Here is a 20,120-nt window from a genome sequence, read left to right as displayed (position 1 = left end):
GTTTATTTGTATTGCGCAGCCTGCCCACCGGCATCAGGGCGCATGTTTAGAAAGGTGGTTACAAGAAAGCGTTACAACAGGTAGTTAGAGGTTACACTTATGTATACATAAACATATATAAATTATGTACAACATTTACAGGGGTAGTATGCAGATGCATTATATACAAGGTAGCCGGAAGGTGCAGCATGCAGCCAGTGTTACATAGGACTGGCCGCCATAGCGTCTTGCTCATGGAGCCAGTGTTTTGTTTTCCTTTTGAAGGATTGGAGGGAAGGGACATTCCTAAGTTCATTGGGTAGGGAATTCCAGAGCTTCGCCGCAAGGACTGGGAAGCTCGAGCCTCTGGCAGTCTGAAGCTTGAAACTGGGGATGATAAGTGTGTGCGCTTGTGCAGATCTTAAAGGTCTGGAGGCTGTGTGTTGGCTAAAGCGCGCTGATAGGTATGCCGGTGCAGCATTATTCTGTGCTTTGTGACTAATTGTGACTCTGAATGCTTTTGCAAAGTTTGGTGAGGATTCGTCCGGGGGGGGGGCAAAGTTATAGGGGGGTCCCAAAACTTTTTTTTAGACTGAATGGGGAAAAAACTTTGCTTGCGCCTACAGCCCAAACCGCTGGATGGATTTTCACCAAATTTGGACCAGGAGTAGAGGCTTGGTCCCGAAAACGGGCTTTTGCAGATTTGGTGAAAATCCGTCCAGTAGTTTTTTTACAATTGACCAAAAAGTAGGTCCTGTTCGCTCTGCGGACAGTGTCCTGATTGCCCAATCAGTTTGCGTGGTGTCTGCAGGCAACATGTTCACTGATTGGACGGTGTGGAGCGTGAAACGCGTCAGATTTTCGGTAGCGCCCGCCATCTTGGATTCACGGACGTCCACGGACAGCGCGGTGAAACTTGGTTAAAAATGTGTATTTAGTAGAGTGTGTAGGAGTGTTTGGGGAGGGTGGGAGAGTATGAGATAGGTTGAAAGTTGTGTTTTTTTTATGTGGTAGACATTCTTGTTGTGTTCAATTTGTCTGCGGACATCACAGGTGTTCTGAAATGTTCTAAATAAACTGAATGGGGGGTGTTCTTAGGACTCAATATGTGCCAGTTTTGTTCGCAAGCAAGCTGAAACTGTTCTAAGAACACTCGCGCTGTCTGGGAATGTTCTTAAATAAACAAAATGGGGGTGTCCTGAGGACACTGTCCGTATTATGTTCGTAAATAAACAAAATGGGGGTGTCCTGAGGACGATGTCCGTATTGTTCGTTGTCAAGTTGAAAGTGTTCTAAGAACTCTAGCGTTGTCCTGAAATGTTCGTAGGGGGTGTCCTGAGGACGCTGTCCGTATTGTTCGTTGTCAAGTTGAAAGTGTTCTAAGAACTCTCGCATTGTCCTGAAATGTTCGTAGGGGGTGTCCTGAAGACGCTGTCCGTATTGTTCGTTGTCAAGTTGAAAGTGTTCTAAGAACTCTCGCGGTGTCCTGAAATGTTCGTAAATAAACAAAATGGGGCTGTTCTGAGGACACTGTCCGTATTGTTCGTTGTCAAGTTGAATGTGTTCTAAGAACACTCGGGGTGTCCGGAAATGTTTGTAAATAAACAAAATGGGGGTGTTCTGAGGACGCTGTCCGTATTGTTCGTTGTCAAGTTGAATGTTTTCTAAGAACACTCGCGGAGTCCTGAAATGTTCGTAAATAAACAAAATGGGGGTGTTTTGAGGACGCTGTCCGTATTGTTTGTTGTGAAGTGGAATGTGTTCTAAGAACTCTCGCGGTGTCCTGAAATGTTTGAAAATAAACAAAATGGGGGTTTTCTGAGGACACTGTCCGTATTGTTCGTTGTCAAGTTGAATGTGTTCTAAGAACACTCGCGGAGTCCGGATATGTTTGTAAATCAAGAAAATGGGGGTGTTCTGTGTTCTAAGAACACTTGCGGTGTCCTGAAATGTTCGCAAATAAACAAAATGGGGGTGTTCTGAGGACGCTGTACCATCTTTGTCTCTGTTGACTGCGCTATACTCTAAATGAATATCTGCTATTGGTGTGTATAGGAAGGATGTCACATTTTCAGTAAAATTCTCTGTTCTGATTAAATGTATTTGTACCTATTTCTTTGCACCATCTGTCTCATTGAATATTTTCTAGTCCCCATTATTTCTATGTCCTTTTTACTTTAAGTACCCTTAACATTGCATATTGTTCTGTTGTATTTTTTGAATCTGCAGAGTTGTCTCATGGAGCAGAAGTGTGTGCTTTTTTATAAATCCACAAACATGTTGCCCTTGCACTTTTGAAAATTATGTTTTTTATTTGTCTTTACTTGTAGGCTCACATTCTAGCTTATAATGCTCTTACATATTTCATTGGTGTGATAACCCACAAAAGATTGTTTTTAGCATCAGTTATTATTGTTCCTCATTGAATCTCATATTGGAAACTGTATTTTCTGGTTACTCAAACTTCTAATGCAACTAGCATTTTCTGGCAATAAATACCATGCAAACACATACTTTCTTCACTCTACGCAATGTCTGTACTTTGTCTTTTACATCAATTTTTTATGTATGTGTCAATGTATTAGGTGTTCCAGTTCTTCATTAATCGAGTTCGTCAGAAGTTACACGTTGTCCTGTGTATGAGCCCTGTTGGTGAAGCTTTTCGAGCACGATGCCGTATGTTTCCATCCCTGGTGAACTGTTGTACCATAGACTGGTTTGTGCAGGTGAGTACTGTATGAGTTCCCACTGTCTTTTGAGGAAATGCCCTCATTTCCTGTGCTTGCACATTCATGTTAATCGTCTGTATTATTGCTATTAGCTTAACATTCTGTTTCTTTCTAAATGCAATCAAAGAATCTGTTCTTGATGTTAAATAAATCCAAGGCAGACATCATGTTGACTTTGTTATTGTCATGCTCAGTAATATGGTCAGTTACTGTATGTGACCTCAAACCAGCAGTAACCTTCATGAATAGTCAGTTTGCTAAGGAGCTTTAAGATTAATAGACATGTTTGCAAAGTCTTTCTGCCCGATTATTTCATTTGTAGTTTTGGAAGATTGATGAAAAAGCCAGAAATAGCCACCTTGTGCAGCTGCGGTAAAGGACACATGGGTCACCATTGACCTGAAATGGTGCCTGCCTTCTTTTTTCACAAACTCTTGATGACATGTCCTTTCTTGAGCCTTTTTCTGCTGTCCTGGGTCAGGGAGGTACAGCTCACTCTTTTACATTTGCCAGGCTCCTATTGGGAAGCCTGCGTGAGTGAGCCAGCTTTTCTGGGAGGACAGGAAGCTAGGAGTACACCAACACTCTGCAGGTTTTTGTCCTCCAGTATGTCTGCTTGAATCGAGTTCTGTGTGGGAGGCTGGCTGTCCCCTTGGGACAGCCTCCACCCAAAGTTTGAATGTGGCATGACTGCTGATTGGCTGGGTTCTGCATGAAGGTGAGGGTCCTGGAGCAGAATGAGAGAGTTGACCTATGGAAAGAAGAATCTGAGGAAGAAGGATGTCTGCAGCCACCTCCAGTGACCACCAGTGATTGCTGAGTAACCGCTGCTGCTCCAACCTCCTCTTCTGATCAACAGGAAAGATCCAGACCGGACAACTTCCTCCCCTGGACTGGTGAGCCTAACCATTCTGAAGACAATCTGCATTTTGAGCCATCCCTCGAAGAGTTGGAACTGTCCTGGGCTGCAATTCCCCGAATACCCTGGGACGTGGACGATTCTGCTGTGTATCATCTCCTGAAGCATGGTTTCAGCTGGAACTTCGTGGGCATTCTGTTGGCACTACAATGACTCTTTCCTGCTCTGAGACGTCCCCCCTTGGAAGTCAGGGACTGAGAAATGGGGAGAAGCCTATGTAAGGAACTCATGGTGGTAACAGTAAAGGCAGAAACAAGTGATCACAGTTCAAGGGTGTTTATTAAACTGTATGCAGGTAGGAAAAACGCCTAATCTAAACCTAAATCTAAGATGGGAGCAAGCGTCGACCATCAAATGAAAAATAAGACCGTCCTTGTGGCGTCGCGGTAAATAAAAAGCACTTATACTAAGAACCATATTGCCAAACATTACAACTAATACAAAAAGGGTGTGGGATGGTTTTCAAGAAAAAGTAAGAAGTGTTCACAAATAATATGTCAGGGTGTGGTAGCGTGGATCTCCTTTCCCCACGTTTTGAACATGTGGTAAGGTGGGACCTGGGAGCACAGCACCCACTCGAGCTTTCCCAGCACGAGTCAACAGTTCCACTTGCAGCTAGCATGATATACCCTCGAGCTTTCTCAGCACAAGCTGACACTTCTGTCTCAGCTATCAGGTTCTTCAATAGTAAAGTCTCTTTGCATTAAAAAATCTCTTGCCTTCGAGACCTGATATATCCAACAAACAAACAAACATAAAGTTCTATTCCACAGTTCATGTTGGGTTATGGCTTCATCCCTGGGCCCCCCTCTTCCGGGCGCCGACACTTTACAATCGTATTCCACAAATCAAACTCTTCCTCTATCATTTTCGTACAATGTCCTTACATATGTTTGCTGTGAACCTTCCTTTCCCGGGTTCACTTGATGGAGGTGATAATGGCTCACCCCTGGGTCCCCCACTTCTGGGCACAAACCCCTCTCTACTTTCGGCCTCCCTTTACTGGGTTCACTATGGTTTTTCCAGCATTCACTTATCTTAATGTCTTTCAAAACAGTTCCTGTGGATTTCCCTCGGCCAGGTTCACTCTTGTCAACACACTGCTTCTTGGGACCTTAGACTCTGCCCTCTTCTCATCAGCATCCCTCTTCAGGGCTCACACTTGCCAACTTCACCTTTATATTTTCTTTCAAGGTTTATGGGATTCACTTCCCTTGCTTAAGGTTCACAGGTCAAAGGCTTTCAACTGTACAGGGATTTTGCTTGACCTCCTGTATAACCACTTTGAACTATCATGTCGTCTCTCCAACGGTCTTCTGGTTTCTGTAGTTTCTCTCAGTCAACCAGAGTTTCTCTGAGTAGCACACACGTGGTGCTGGTCCCCTTTTTGCAGCCAGTTTCCCCTTTTCTATTTGACAGTTTTTTTTTACTTTCTCACTTTGCCACTTTGTGTCTCATTCACCACAGCCCGGTTCTTATGGGCTCTCCCCTCGACTCACCGGCTGTGATGAACCACTTGGCTTTCCTCTTTCTCCCTCGCTCCGGCCTATCGGCGTAGATGCACTCTGTGTCCCGTTGACATATGCTTCAGTACACTTGGGCTATTGTCTTTGGTCTTATGTTTCTTTCAGCAGAGGGTTCGCAGAGCTTTGTCAAAAAGGGCACGGTTGTGTCTCTCCTCGTCATCCTCTCGATATTTGCCACCTTTCTCTTCCTCTTGAACTGCTGGGTTTGTATAGCTGTCTCATCATGCAATCTGCCTTGCTCGTACTGTGCTCTCTTGCTCCACCTTTTATCCTTGTGGGGAAAAGGAAGGGCCATCATGAGTGTGTGATTTAAGTCAATTGCCTGACTTTGCCTGACCCTTAGGTTGGGACATGTCAGGTAACCAGGTTTAACATGTCTCCGTTGTCTGTCACATTGCAAGGAAGTGTTCTAGTTGGAAAGGGAAGGTAGTAGAGTTCTTTAGTAATCTACGGGATATGAAGGGGAAAAGGTGTTATAAGAAATTATAGCCTTCGTACAAGGGGGTTTGGTAAATTCAGAGGGGCAAGATTTGTAGGGTTTGTGAAACAAGCCTGAATAACCAGGATTATTGTCAGAAAATAAACAGGGAGTTTTGTGGGAACGATAGTGTTTGGTCCAACTACACTGTGAGTGTGAAAAACCATAATTAGCGGGATGAGAAGAAGAATGCCTGGGAGTGTTCAGATAGGAAACAGAACAAAAAAGTTGTGGTTTTTGAGTGAAATACGGTTTGGGCTTCTAGGGGATTTGCCAGATATGGAGAGGTTGTTGGATTTACCTTTGGGTAAGGGGGATTCATTGTGAGGAAGGGGAGTGGATTTGGAGCAGCCTACAAAAGCTTCATGGACTTCACCCTCCTCCCCAGTTTAACACTTTGTCTCCCCTGGGCTATTTTCCCAAGCCCAACCCGGGTTTCCCCCATCCAGGTGATCCCGTCTCTCTCACTATCCTAGAGTTGGCGTTTATGAGCATTGGTCCTCTCCAGGCTGGCTGAATAAGGAAGTCTTGAGTTTGGCCTGGGAGAATACTCTGTGTCGAGTTCCAATGAGCAAGTATTGTGAAGATCTCCTGCTGGGCATCCCATCACAAGAAGCTGACCATCTGCTCCTGCCAAAAATTCCTTCTTCAGCCTCCAAGCCAAGAATCCGAACAGGAGCTGCAGTCACTTCACCTGGGGAGCCGCCAGTGACAATGTCTTCTTTCTTCATGAAAAACTCCTGTCCTGCTCCTAGGTACTTACCTGGGTGCTTGCTGTGTTGAATTGGACTCCTCCAGATCTGTCTGAAACACATTGAGGTGGACAACCAAACTGTGTTCTCAGATGCCTAAGGACACTGGTCCTTTGGTCTACAATCCTCTAGTGGGTCAGGCCGACCTCCCTGAACCACCTTTTAACTAAACATTGTACCTACCTGCAACACAGAAGAAACCTGTTATTTTGACAACTTTGACAGTGTCTGCCTTTCTTTGTTCTTCCGCCCGTTGGGTTCTGTTCACCCATTGTCCCAACTGACTTTGAGACTCTCATTCCAGATATGGCTGGACTTTCTAAGGTATATGTTGCCTCAAAGTTCTTCCCAGTCTCTGTGTTTTGTTTACTTTAAATGTTGGTTATAAGAATTGAATTGCTTAAACTTGAATGCTTCTCTACTACTGTATATCATCTAAGAGTTTACTATTGAACTGAATAATGCTTAACAAAACTCTTACTGTATACATATATATATATATAAATATATATATATATAGACAAAAAACATTGTTAAAAGGACGTTATAGTTAAGTTGCACTAGTAAAAACCAATGAAATTCAATGGAAAAACTTTGTTACAGGGACGTAAAACCTAAAAACCCCAGAAATTCGCCAGTTATGGTAAGCTAAGCAACCATAACTCGCGCCACCACTGTGCACTGCTAAGACTAATACCCATGACATGAAAGATGACATCACAAATGTCATTGATGACATAACTGATGACATCACATGTGCAGTTAGTTTTCATGAAACGTCTTCTATGGGGATTGTTATTATAATGTTGGCAGAAAACTATCAGATTTCATTGGGAGAACTATCATGACATACATAGTTAATTAAGTAATGCATAGCTATAAACACCATTGCATCAGTTCTTTCGAATACATGAACCTACTCATATAGAAACATAGGCATTGTCTGCATCATGCACCATAGAGCTGCAATATTCAAAGTCTTGCCATGTTGGATAGTAAAATGATGAATGCTTTCGTTTCAGAGTTTTCCGTACTGTAAACATGTAGTAAGTAGCTAACAATGCCCCACATAGTACATAATTGTGCTACTACACACAAAACATAAAGAGACCACAACGCATACAAATATGAGCATACACAGGAAAAGTAAAGTAAGAAAAAAGCAGCAGTATTACCAGAAAGTGGTCATATCCTAACTGATTATCTTCATGCACAGAAATAATTGTTGTGGTTCAGGCTTGCTTCTTCCCCTATGTATATGTATCATATGATGTGACTGAACCGTAAGGGCAGCACTGTAAGACCATATTAGAAGGGTAAGCTCTACAAATAGAGTACCTTTTAACTGTTTAGTTGCTGACTGTCAGTGAAGAAAACCACATAGCCTAGATATGTCAGTGAACAAAAAAGGAGGGAGCCAGACATGTGATGTCACATGGGCAGAAAATATTCCTGCCAATATGCGTCCCGCGGACAGCCGTCACAATGGAGAACAATCTCAATGTCACAATGGGAACTGAACCATGCTGTGCGTGGGCCCTTATTTGGCGGACACGATCCGGGGCCGTGGACATGAAAAAAGTACTATTTACTGCAATGTATTCAGTGTTACTGTGAAAGTGCATCCTTACAGAGGTCCTACACTCTCCCTTCTGCATGTACTTATTTCTTGGAAAGATTTAGGGCCACTTGCCGGTTGCACATGCTCATGTCATGGGTGTTATTCTTACCAGTGCACAGTGGTGTCATGAGTTATAGTTGCATAGCTTCCCATAAATGGCAAATTTCTGTGGGTTTTCGGTTTTACCTGTAACCATAACGTCCCTGTAACAACATTTTTCCATTGAATTTCATTGGTTTTTACTAGTGCAACTTAACCATAACATCTCTTTGACAAAGTTTTTTGTCAGTGAATTTCATAGGTTTTTAGTAGGGCACTGTAACCAGAACGTTCCTTTAGCATAGTTTTTTCTGTAAAGGTGATAGGGTTGTAGTAGCGCAACTTAACCATAACGTCCCTTTAACAACGTTTTTTCACTGAATTTCACAGGTGTTTACCAGGATACTCTTAGTTTGTATAGATGTACTGTACAACATACTGAAACCGGTGGCTCCATACTAATAGCCACAGTGGTTAGTAATAAATAAATAACAGTACGTCTGTTCGCGGACATCGGGTGGCGGCAAGCCTGCTGAGAAAGGGAGGGGTGGTCATACATAGTGGTACCATGCAGCAAAGACAAGAAACATATACAAACAGCAGCAAGTACGTCAATTGGAAGGGAAAATGCAGTAGGTGTACAAACTCTGTACTTTTGAAACAAACAGTGCAAAGGCATAGGGTATGCAGCATAATGGAATGCACCAACAAGAGAAGTAACGTCTGCCTTAAACAATCTCACTGCACAGCTGCTTTGTATAGGAACAAAGAACAAAGAGGCAGAGTTAGGCCCGCAAAGTACTGAGAGCAGAACGTCACTGCAATGTGGTAAGTACACAAAAGTTTACCTTATAATTGCACGGGTCCTACAGTGTACAATAGGAGAGCATGATGTTTTCTTTTTGTGCGCAGCAATGGCAACCACCCTAGAATGGCTGGAAGAGAATTTCCTGCGTGACGAAATGAGTGAGGACGATAACCCATTGGTAGGCACCGTAGTGTGAAAAGTAAAAGAACTACTGCAATCGCAAGCACCCTAGAATAGCTGGAAGATAATTTGCCCGCATGACAAAATGAGTGACCATAGTAACCCCATAGGTAGGGAACGCAGTGTGAAAAGTAACACACTTAAAATATATTACTTCATGTATACCAAACACATTTGTTTTTCTTTAACAGAACATACGGGAATCCAAAAGAGTACACCACAAGCAGCACCTCTTCCACAGCAACATACGGCCACAGGAACTGAAGGAGATGCTGTAAATAGCAAACTAGACCGACTGGACACCAAAATGAATGAATTGCTGAAAAATTTTGCCACCTTGAAAGATTTCGTACAAGGACATAATAAAATACCACTCCCCACCTGCACATGCCCCCCTTCCCCACTTTCCAGCCCGGCATTCCCGCAAATTCTGTGTCATGAGAGACATTTGGATGAGACCTGATTCCCTTCCTCCCCACATGACCAACTTGTAGAAATGCCGAAATTCCCGGGATATGTGTCCATTTCTGGCCCCCCTTCCCTTTCCTAATAGTGGCTATGAATGTGTGATATGTAAGGTTGATATGTAAATTGTTGCTGAATCTATATGTGCCTTCTCCTTTGTTTTAACAAGCCCATTACAACTCTGAGGGGCACAGTACTGGTGGGGATGATCGCAAGTGAGGAAAATGGAAGAGTGCTACGACCGTCGCACCTGGCTGGCCTATGCGCAATCATAATGGCATCCGTAGGATGCCACTACAGGCCACATGTCTGCATCCACAGAACCGCCTGTAAGTAGTTGTAGGACCATATGTTTTTTGGTTGCACAACTTTGCACATGCGTATCTCTTCCTCTGATGCCTGGTAACACTGCCCCTGGGCAAGATATGCGAACAAACGTGTGATGTACATTTAGTAGGTGGAATCGCTCACCCACATCCAACCTTTGCACGTGAACATCCCACCTACTGTACCATTCACACACCCAGCTTGTTTAGAAATGTTCATGGCATGTGTGCCATACTTTTAAGTAGTCCGGGGATCCCAAGGGTGTCCATAGGACACCTATGCACATGGGCAGAAAATATTCCTGCCAATATGCGTCCCTCGGACAGCCGTCCCAATGGAGAAGAATCGCAATGTCACAATGGGAATGGAACCACGCTGCGCGTGGGCCCTTATTTGGCGGACACAATCTGGGCCCGTGCACATCGAAAAAGTACTATTTTCTGCAATGTATGCAGTGTTACTGTGAAAGTGCATCCCTACAGAGGTCCTACACTCCCCCTTCTGCTTATACTTATCTTTGGGAAAGATTTAAGGCCACTTTCCGGTTGCACATGCTCCACAACAGTCCTATAAAAGGCCACACCCCACAGCTGCGCTGCAATACCTGTTTAGCTTTCCAGAACAGAGCAGCGGTGCACATTGGCTCGTGCAGAAATTGCTTTGTGACCAATTCTGTGTCTCGAAACTACCTTCCCAAGTAATGGCCACCAGGGCTGCTGCTACTACCTCTGACTCAGCAGCACCCACACCCTCACCACCACCACCACCACCTCCTTCTGAAGGGCCTGAACAAGGGAACCAGCGTGATAATGTAGATGGAGATCAAGAAGGAAACGAGGATAAACTAGAGCGATTCCCCATTTCCTGCAGCCAGCGTGAGTCGTGGGTGTGGAAACTATTTACCACTGTAGGAGATGTGCCCAAACCTTGTGCTAACCAGGTGAAATGCACAGAGTGTACTCAGTCGCGGAAAACCTGGCTTGTACAGCTACGGCACCACATCCATGCGGCAGCACCTGAAATCAAACCACAAGGCAGCTGTTCAGAGGGTTGTCCCTTTCGAACAAGGCAGTAGGTTAATTTCCTCTGCAGCATCCTCCACATCTGCTCCTGCCACCACTAGAGACACTCCAGTGGGCCAGCGCATCCCGAAACCAGCCTTGCAGGCCATACGCACCCAAGTAACGTCCACCCAACATCCTTTGCCCTTTGGCAAACCTCCCTTCCATTCCTTTCCTTCTGTGGCGTGTCTTAGAAGAACAGGAAAAATGCAACACAACCAGAAGGGGGGAGACAAAAAGGCTCTTTTCATAGCCACCTGGCATTGTTTAAAAATGGAATTTCAATGAAAGCATACAGGCGGTCCCGCAGCCTATAAGTGCTGCATAAAGGTTGGTGAACAATGGGCAGCGCGACTCCGTCAAAAACATTGTACGCATTCCCAAAACGAAGTGGTGTCTCTGAAAAGAGCCTTTTTGTGCTGTTTGTGTTTGTAAGTTTGGAAGTGGTGAACACTCGCAGGGGAAATACTTGCTAAACTTGCAGGAAGCGCTGCACTGCATTTTGGATATTATGCAGAAATAGCTCATTGTCAGCATCAGTCAGATCTGAACGAAAAATGTTGCTATTACGAAACGTACTGTTTTCATTGTGGAAGGAGAACATGCCAATGTCTCACAAAAAGGTGCAAACATCCTTGTTCACATTGAACTGCGCTTTCTCTGTTTGTGGCCCACACGAGGCAGCCACATCTGTGTCTGGGCAGTGCGAGAAAAAATGATGTGCGACTTTGGGAACATTGCCATGTGTTGCCTAAATGTCTCCTTCATCGCAAACTGCAGTGAGGTGCCGCTAACATGTCCTAAACTGTTCCCTCCACAATGAACAATTATGTCTGGATGATCGAGCGTCACCAAACTGGCACAAAGAGCACCAACATGCAGCCACTTCATCCCAAGTATTCCGTACCAGTGGACATCAACATTATGGAACCCAAGGTGTGCAGCCAGTGCACAGCGTTCGGCGTAAACTTTTAACCAATGTATCCAGGAGTCACCCAAAAGCCATATAGTCTGCCTACTAAACGGCACAACCGTACCCATAGCCATGTGCACTCCCATTTGCAAACACACTTTCTGGCACAATCTATTGTTACACACCACACCCAGGAAATCTTATTGACCAATCCCAACTCCTGCACAGTCCCATTTCCATGCCATCCACCCTGAAAAGACCTGGATTTTTTTGGTAGTTGTGAAAAGTGTTTTTTGTAAAGCGACTTGTAAAGAAACACCTTTTTGGTTGGTATTTGTTGGGGATTGCTCTTTGCTTCTTCTCCTTACATTATTACATGAGCTTCTGCAAACTACATGTTAGATTGGGGGAAGAAAAAAAAATTATCAGCTCCACTGATAAATGTCACACATTAGAAGCACTAAGGTTCTCATGGGCACAGAAGAACATCACAGCATGGTACAGTAAAACAGACATACACCTGATTCGATAATCCGTAGTCCCATTTCCATGGCAAGCATATTAAGAAGGACAGCATGTAGCACGTGTCTTTCCCAACTACTGCCAGGGCCGCGTCCCAGTAAAACAGGGGCAGTCCTTCTTCCCTTTCCAGTACTCTTTTTCCAGCACTCCTTCATTGGCTACTCTTAACCGATCACACACACACACCCACCAATTACATTGAAGAATTCTGCATCTAACGCTATCATCTCTTTGGCATAGTCAATACTAACCGTTAAACACGCAAAGTTTGTGCACTGGAAAGTACTGTAAAACGATCTACGAGTTCTGCATCCACATTCATCGGCATCGCCACCCATCACCACGCCCTGCAGGTATCAGTACTTTTTGTACAGTACATTTGCTACAGTGTTATAAGGCCTTCGCAACAGGCTACCTTGCACTGAATCTCCATAACGTACTGAAAATGCATACTGTTATTTCTCTCATCACCTACCATGAAATGGCTCCAGGTGCTGGCAAAGTTTGAAATTGCCCAGAGCAGCCATTGTTATATGCAAACGGTTACTCTGTTCTTTCGTTCCGTCATTTTTACGATGCTTTCCCCCCTTAACGCACCTCCTATGAAATTTGTAAAAATCACACAGAAAAGGATGAGTCAGTGTATCCCACCAAGTGCATACATTGCATGTATAAAAGTTTCCTGCCACTTACCTTTCACACTTTATAGATTGCAACATTACTTAAAAAAGAAAAACAGTTGTGTGCATTGACAACAATACCATTCATAAATGCACATAAGGAAAGTAAAGAACGTAAACAATGGCTCCACTCATGTAGCAAACATATATATTTAGAAAAGTACATGCAAATGCACACACAAAAACATTCTGCTTTGCAGTCTGTACATACTTCTGAACCTTTTTGTCATCCTTCCACAATGAAAAGTACTCAATTTTCAAAGCGATTGGTCCTACTCTGATATATACACTTGCTAAATAGGACGTCATACAATACAATTGCAAATAACCCACCCTACCCCCTTATCAAACATGCTTATGCTCCCAAGTCCCCATTCATATAGTAAGCCATCCATTTTTACACACACATTTTCGCTTCCTGCCAACACATCCCCCCTACACTTTTAAAGAATGTATTGTACAAATGCAATCACTATGCCATTAGAGGTGCTAGTGTTTATTGTGTTGCCACCATTAGACTAATCCCCACATAGTAAGATACTCTCCCCAACCGAAAGTTAGAGAACATTACACAGTGACACACTTCCATTTATATACCTACCCTCTTATTCAGCCACTTGCACACACATACATTTGAAAATCTGCACACCCACACTTACCTTTCTTCTCCAACAGTTACTACACAATGTCTACCAAAGTGCAACTCCATAGAAAGCAACGCAGAAATAGAGCCATGCAACCTAAAAGCATAGAAAGTAGCCATCCACTGCAATCAGAACTTCTACAGAAAGTTGAAAGAGAAGAGCTAATACAGTCATTAAGCAAAACAGATGGACCTATCAGTACAGAAAGTGTAATTCATCAGGCAAAATGTGACCTTGAAAAGAAAAGCACTAAAAAGAGTGCAACCCGCACTACTGCTAACAGAGCACGTACACATGGTAATGTAACCACAATCAAGCATTCCAAAAAATTTATTTTACAAAAAAAAAATCCACCACAGAGTCCAGAACCTTATAAATAGTGGGGATAAATCACGCTCAACCCTCAAAACATATCACAGAAAAGTAATCCTGGAAACTCTTGTAGATCGTGAAATGGAAATTGTTTATAGTAATTTTAAACGGAATAAAACCACTAACAACATTAATTGGTAAACTAAAAGCACTACTTCGAAACAAACACAATATCAGCGTAGATACCTTTGGCCACATCTGTACAGGTGAGTGGAGTCACACCACCAACACAGAGCCATACTTGAATGAAGAATCGTACTAAACAAGAGCAAACAAACCAAATTGCCTTACATCGTAGTGGACGAAGGTATGAAAAGATACACAAGACCATAATGGAAGAAGTAACACTGCTTTCAGAAATATCCCCTTCAAACTTAGATGTCACTCTCCATTCCACCAAACCAACATGCCTCACCTACAAATGGCCTTGCACATCAATGTGTAACGTTCGCCAATGCTTAATCAAATCTATGCAGCAGTTCCTCAATCACTATGTGAAAGGCAACGAGAAAAGAAAAAGAAAAATTAAAATACTACAAACTATGGACTCCTGCACAGTGCGCAGCTACACAGGAATACGAGGAGATTCCATAGATTCCATAGCCTGTATTTCTGGACCTGCTTGCAAAAAAAAAATTCAACAGTCAGAAATCTAGTTTACAAACTGTACTATGCAAAATGTCCAGCTCTAGCACCGCAACATTTAAATTATATTCTCCTACATGGTACAGCCAAACAAGTGCTCGAAGAAATAGAGCAAATCCAAGGGAAATATTGTGGAACAGAAGAGCACTTACAAACGCCAGTATTTTCAGACAACACTACTGACAACATTGGAGATGTCAACTTTTTATGTCACACATACAAAAAAGAATTGCAAAAGTTCAAAAGCACATCTGCTGAAATGCCAAACAAAGTATGCGCCAAAACTATAGATATAATGCAGAAAGTAGAAGACAATGAGGAATCCCATTGGTTTCAATTAGCGCTGTAACTTATAGCCAAAAACAAATCCAAAATTACTAACACCACCATACTGTGCACATACTGCACTGAAAAACCTGACAATATCCGAATGCCTTCATGGGCGATCAGTAATAATTTGGAAGTATTTCCACTGCCAAGCGCACTGCAGCAGCTTAATTTGTATGAGAGCATTATAATCCAAACAGTGCACCCATATCAAGCAATAATACGACTTCAACCGAAAACTGCAACATTGCCTCCCACCGAATTACTGAGAGCCATTTGTAGGAAAGTAGTTTATTTAGCATTAGATCTGAAAGAAATTGTAGACTAATAGAAGAATCTTTGATTATCCTAGTAAATGGTGTACCTACAAAGGACAAAACAATTTGGCAGCAACTAGTGGATTTAAGCAAAGTTAGGAAAGCCTTGCAATACCTTAGAAAAAACAATGAATACTACAAGGAAATACACGTTGGAGAAAACCTGAGAGGAACCACTGAAATAATTCAGGACTCCTCAACAACTGGCCAATTTCAACATCTAGATTCTACTGCAGCCTCCAATATTTTAGATCACTATACAATTCACCCACTGCACTCCAAAGACACCATAGACGATGCACTAGAAACATATCAAATGCGGCAAACCAAAGGAGCGCCAATTACTATATGGGGAAAAAAGTGTAGAAGCACAAGCCTTTACTCTTCGCTTGCCGACTGGAAAAGGTGGAAGATATGATGAAAGATGCACACAAATAACAGCATCAGAATACCGCTGTTTACGAATGTATTCTGAAGACCCAAGATTTAGACAGAATGTGGAGTTCTTCCACCTTCTCTTTGAAAGTGAGCTATGTTATGTTTTAACACACATTGGAAACAGGTTCCCATTTTCAAAACATGTCTGCTACACAGCTACTTCAAAGGGTGCAAGACGAGGATGAAGTTTTACATTCAAGTATTACAAATCTCTTGGCAAACATGCGTGGTATGAAAGAGTACTGGTTCTGACGGCACACAGATGTAAGGTGTATGCTACGCAACCTTGGACCACCCACATGGTTTGTCACTTTAAGTTGTACAGAGTATGCATGGGAAGACTTGCACACTTTCCTATGCAAAGCAAACAAAAACAAAACTGGTGTAGACATGAAAACACCAGGAGAATTTTGCTCTCTTGATCCTGTAAATGTTTCCCAGTACTTCCATCATCGCTTCCTTGCCATGCTGCACTTTATTTGCAATAAAGCACTTCCTACCCTCAGAGAAGTGGAACACTTCTTTTGGAGAAAAGAATATTAAGCCAGAGGAGTACCACACATCCACTTGCTTTTGTGGATTAAAAATGCTCCTAAATTTGGTGAGGAGAGTGATGAAACTGTTTTGCATTTCAATCACAAATATGTCACTTGCGAAATCCCTTCAGAAAGTACACATAGTAACCTACAAGCACACATTTTGCAATTCCAAAGACACAAGTTTGGCAAGTATTGTTGGCGCAAATATAGGAACAGAGCCATATACTATACCCAATGCCGCTTTGGTTCCCCTAAACCAGTTTTAGCAACAGGGCAAGTAAACAGCTTCATGTCTTCAGTTCGACCCAGTGTGAAAGGGAAATCTCCTAAGAACACATAGTGCATAAAAAGGAGTGAAGCATCAAAGTATGTCAATGATTACAATGCAATAATTGCCCTCCTATGGAATGCTAATGTTGAACATGTTGTACATTGCAGACAATTCCACTGCAGTTGCACGATATGTCACAGCCTACTTAACAAAAGAGCTCAAAGACCTCTGTAATGACATATCATCTGACAAAACACTGGCACAAAAATTGTACAGCTTTCACATAAAAATGCTGTCCAATAGAGAATGTGGCTGCTACGAAGCTGCAGACCGTTTAACCAGCACCGCCTTATATGGGAAATCTGAAAACATAGTGTGGCTAAGTCTTGGTCCTGCTGCATCCAGAAAAAGAGTACTGAAATTGTATGAAGACATACAAACAATAGTCAAAAATGATCCCAACAGCTAGGACATTTTGAAGAACAACTTATTGGACACATACTACCCGAACAGGAGTATTACTTTAGAAGCCATGTGCCTGTACCAGATAGCCCAAACTTCTCATACAAAAACAACATTAAACCAGATGAGAAAAAAGGTAGATAAAGAGTGGAAAGTTGCGAAGGCAGCTTGGTGAAACTTACCAAACACAACCTAATTAATCATATGAAATTATCATTAAAAACTCCTCCACACAACAAACTATACTACATGGCTCTACTGCTACTTTTGAAACCATGGAGAAAAGAAGATGATTTAATAGGCACCCACGCCTCATATGAAGATGCTTTCAATGCAAGTGAAAGTACAGTTACAGATGAAAACTTTACACGGTACAAAACCATATTGGACAATGAACGCCAACAAGAAGAAGAACTTCAAGCACAACTAAATATAGACACTTCTGCAAGCAGTGAACCTTCTGTAACAGGCAGCCAAGAACCACTTGGACAGCCACTCATAGCAAATGAGGCAGAAGCAGCCATGACAGAAGTAACCACCACCATGTTTCAGTATGAGCAATCTGCAGAAGCGTTTGCTGTACTGAAATCCCAACTAAACAATGAGCAGCATACCATTTTTCTAGAAGTGAAAAAATTGAACATGGTATACAGCACGAAAGTAAAACTTGTACCTGTGACTACTACAAACCTGTACTGGTGTATGTAAGTGGTGAAGCTGGGTCAGGGAATACATTCTTAATAAAAATGATCAGTAAATACCTCCAACAATTAACAAACAACAACCTTTCAGCTGTTGTAACCGCCCCACAGGTTTAGCTGCCTACAGCATAGGTAGAGTCACTCTACACTGATTGCTACTCCTTCCAGTAGAACACCAAAACAAATTAGAGAACTATAAACTTTCAGCAGAAGCTGCTATGGAGCAACGCAGAGTTTCGAAACAAATGAAAATGCCCCTAATAGATGAGGTGAGCCTGTTTTCTAACCTAATGTTAGCTTTGATTCACCTCAGATTGCAAGAGGTCCTCAAAACAGACTACAAATAGCTGCTTGGAGGAAAACATGTAATAGTTTTCCGAGATCCCCTTCAATTAACACCAGTGAAAGGTGAACCTATCTTCAAAACCTTAGGACACAAAGTGTGCCGTAAAGGTCTTGGAAGCATCGGGAATGTAAATCTCTGGCAACATTTCCAATACAGAGAATTAACTCAAAACAGGCATCAGTCTGCAGACCTCACATATGCCAACATTTTAAAAAACATACAGATTGGTGTACTATCAAAGGAGGCGCAGTCTACCCTCAATACTAGACGCATCCATGAGCTGTACGGGCGTAACACATGTGCTACTGATGTCATGGAACAATTAGCTCACAAAAATGGCACCTGTATGTCCTTAATGCTAACTCTAGCAAGCTGGGCACAATTCAATGCAACAATGCTAAAAAAAGAAAAATCACCACTAGTGGAAATTCACGCCACAGACAAACTGGATGTACATAGTATGACAATACCTATGTGTCAACAATCCTTAGCACGACTAAATACCTTAGAAAACTCTATCTCCAACACAGCTGGTTTGGAGAAAACATTAACAGTATGTGTGAACTGTTGAGTAATGCTATAGCGTAACCTTGAGGTAGAGCAAGATTTAGTTAATGGAGCACTTGGTACAGTTGTTGGCTTCCAGACATACCCACGAGACAACAGCATCCAGTTTGTCAAGATCCAGAAGGAAGTTAGAAATATAGGATGCACAACGGTTGATTTCTTCTTTTCAAAGACATGTATGTACGCAGAGAACAGTTTTCACTGTCACTAGCTTATGCAGTAACTATTCATAAATCGCAAAGTCTACCCTTATATCAAGCATTGATTGATATTGGTAGCACAGTCTTTAAAGAAGGCATGAGATACGTAGCACGGTCACGGCTACGTACACTGGAAGGACTATATCTAGTGAATTTTGCAACTGCAGTCAGCGCAGACATTCCTTGCATCATAGAGTACAATAGACTATGTGCACTCTACACAGCCCATCTGAAAATGTACCCTGTTCCTCAGAAACCCAAAGTTTTCAATAGAAAGCTCATTCAATCAGAAGTTCTAAATGATTTGGCAACAGTAACACCACAGAAATTGAAATCAGCCCATACTCCATCAACTACCAAAAGCACATACCCATCTCCACACACAAAAAAGTGCCCCTTCAAACAAACCACGTGCCCTTCCAGCAAAGTACTCAGACACAGAAGTACCTGGTCCATTCAAATGTTCTAATGCAACAGGTGTTAATTGCTATGCAAATGTAACAATGAATATTCAATTCCAAATGCCAGCAATTGTTGAAAACATTTATTTAAATGGTGCAGACCAGTTGTGTTTACAAATGCTCATCCTTCACAGAAATGCAGTAAGTAATCCTGACAACATTACATTGTCTCAGGAGGAAGGTAAGAATTGGACTACTGTGCTGGAATGGTGAAATTCATGTTAAACAGACAAGAAGATCCACAGGAATTTCTAATGTACTAACTACAAATACGGAAAGGAAAAACATACTCATAAATGAAATCTTTCAGATTTCCTACATGTGGAAACATACATTCAGTCTCTGCAACCATGTCATTCAGGAACAAGTGCCTAACAAATGCTTTGTGTATGTATCAATACCTAACTGTGACTCCATTCCATTTCAGCAACTGGTGCAAAAAAACCATAGCATATTGTGTACTTCGTGCAATTCTGATAATCGTTCAACGCTACATATACACTCACATAGTCAATATGTAATTGTAATGCTCTTAAAATGCAATGGAGATGTAACGAAAAACGACTGCAAACTGACTGCCTTCACACATGGGCAGGTATCACTTGGCAAGAAAACTTTCGCAACAGTAGCCATAGTCTACCACACAGGCGACACAACCAGTGCAGGCCACTATACCGCATACATTAGAAAGCAGTGGTCATGGTGGTCATGGTGGGAATGCAATGATACTTCCATCATTCCAAAGCAGAGATTGCCTGCAAATCTTGCAAATGCCTACTTAATATTATTGACGCCAAAATGTAGTCATTGATGTACAAACCTGGTATACCC

At 42.4% G+C, this 20,120-nt stretch overlaps 1 protein-coding gene across 1 annotated transcript in view; it reads left to right on the top strand.

The window, feature by feature from the left end:
* The window catches only part of DNAH6 (dynein axonemal heavy chain 6), a 3,423,448-nt gene that overhangs the window by 2,603,227 nt on the left and 800,101 nt on the right, over positions 1-20,120 (top strand). The window contains exon 48 of the mRNA XM_069626424.1: positions 2,565-2,705. Coding sequence (XP_069482525.1) covers positions 2,565-2,705 — 141 coding nt within the window. The remainder of the gene's footprint in view (positions 1-2,564; positions 2,706-20,120) is intronic.

The sequence above is a fragment of the Ambystoma mexicanum genome, chromosome 6p, assembly GCF_040938575.1.
Source record: "Ambystoma mexicanum isolate Mex_15411 chromosome 6p, UKY_AmexF1_1, whole genome shotgun sequence".
In the NCBI taxonomy this organism is placed as follows: domain Eukaryota; kingdom Metazoa; phylum Chordata; class Amphibia; order Caudata; family Ambystomatidae; genus Ambystoma; species Ambystoma mexicanum.
This window is presented reverse-complemented; position numbering and strand designations above follow the sequence as displayed.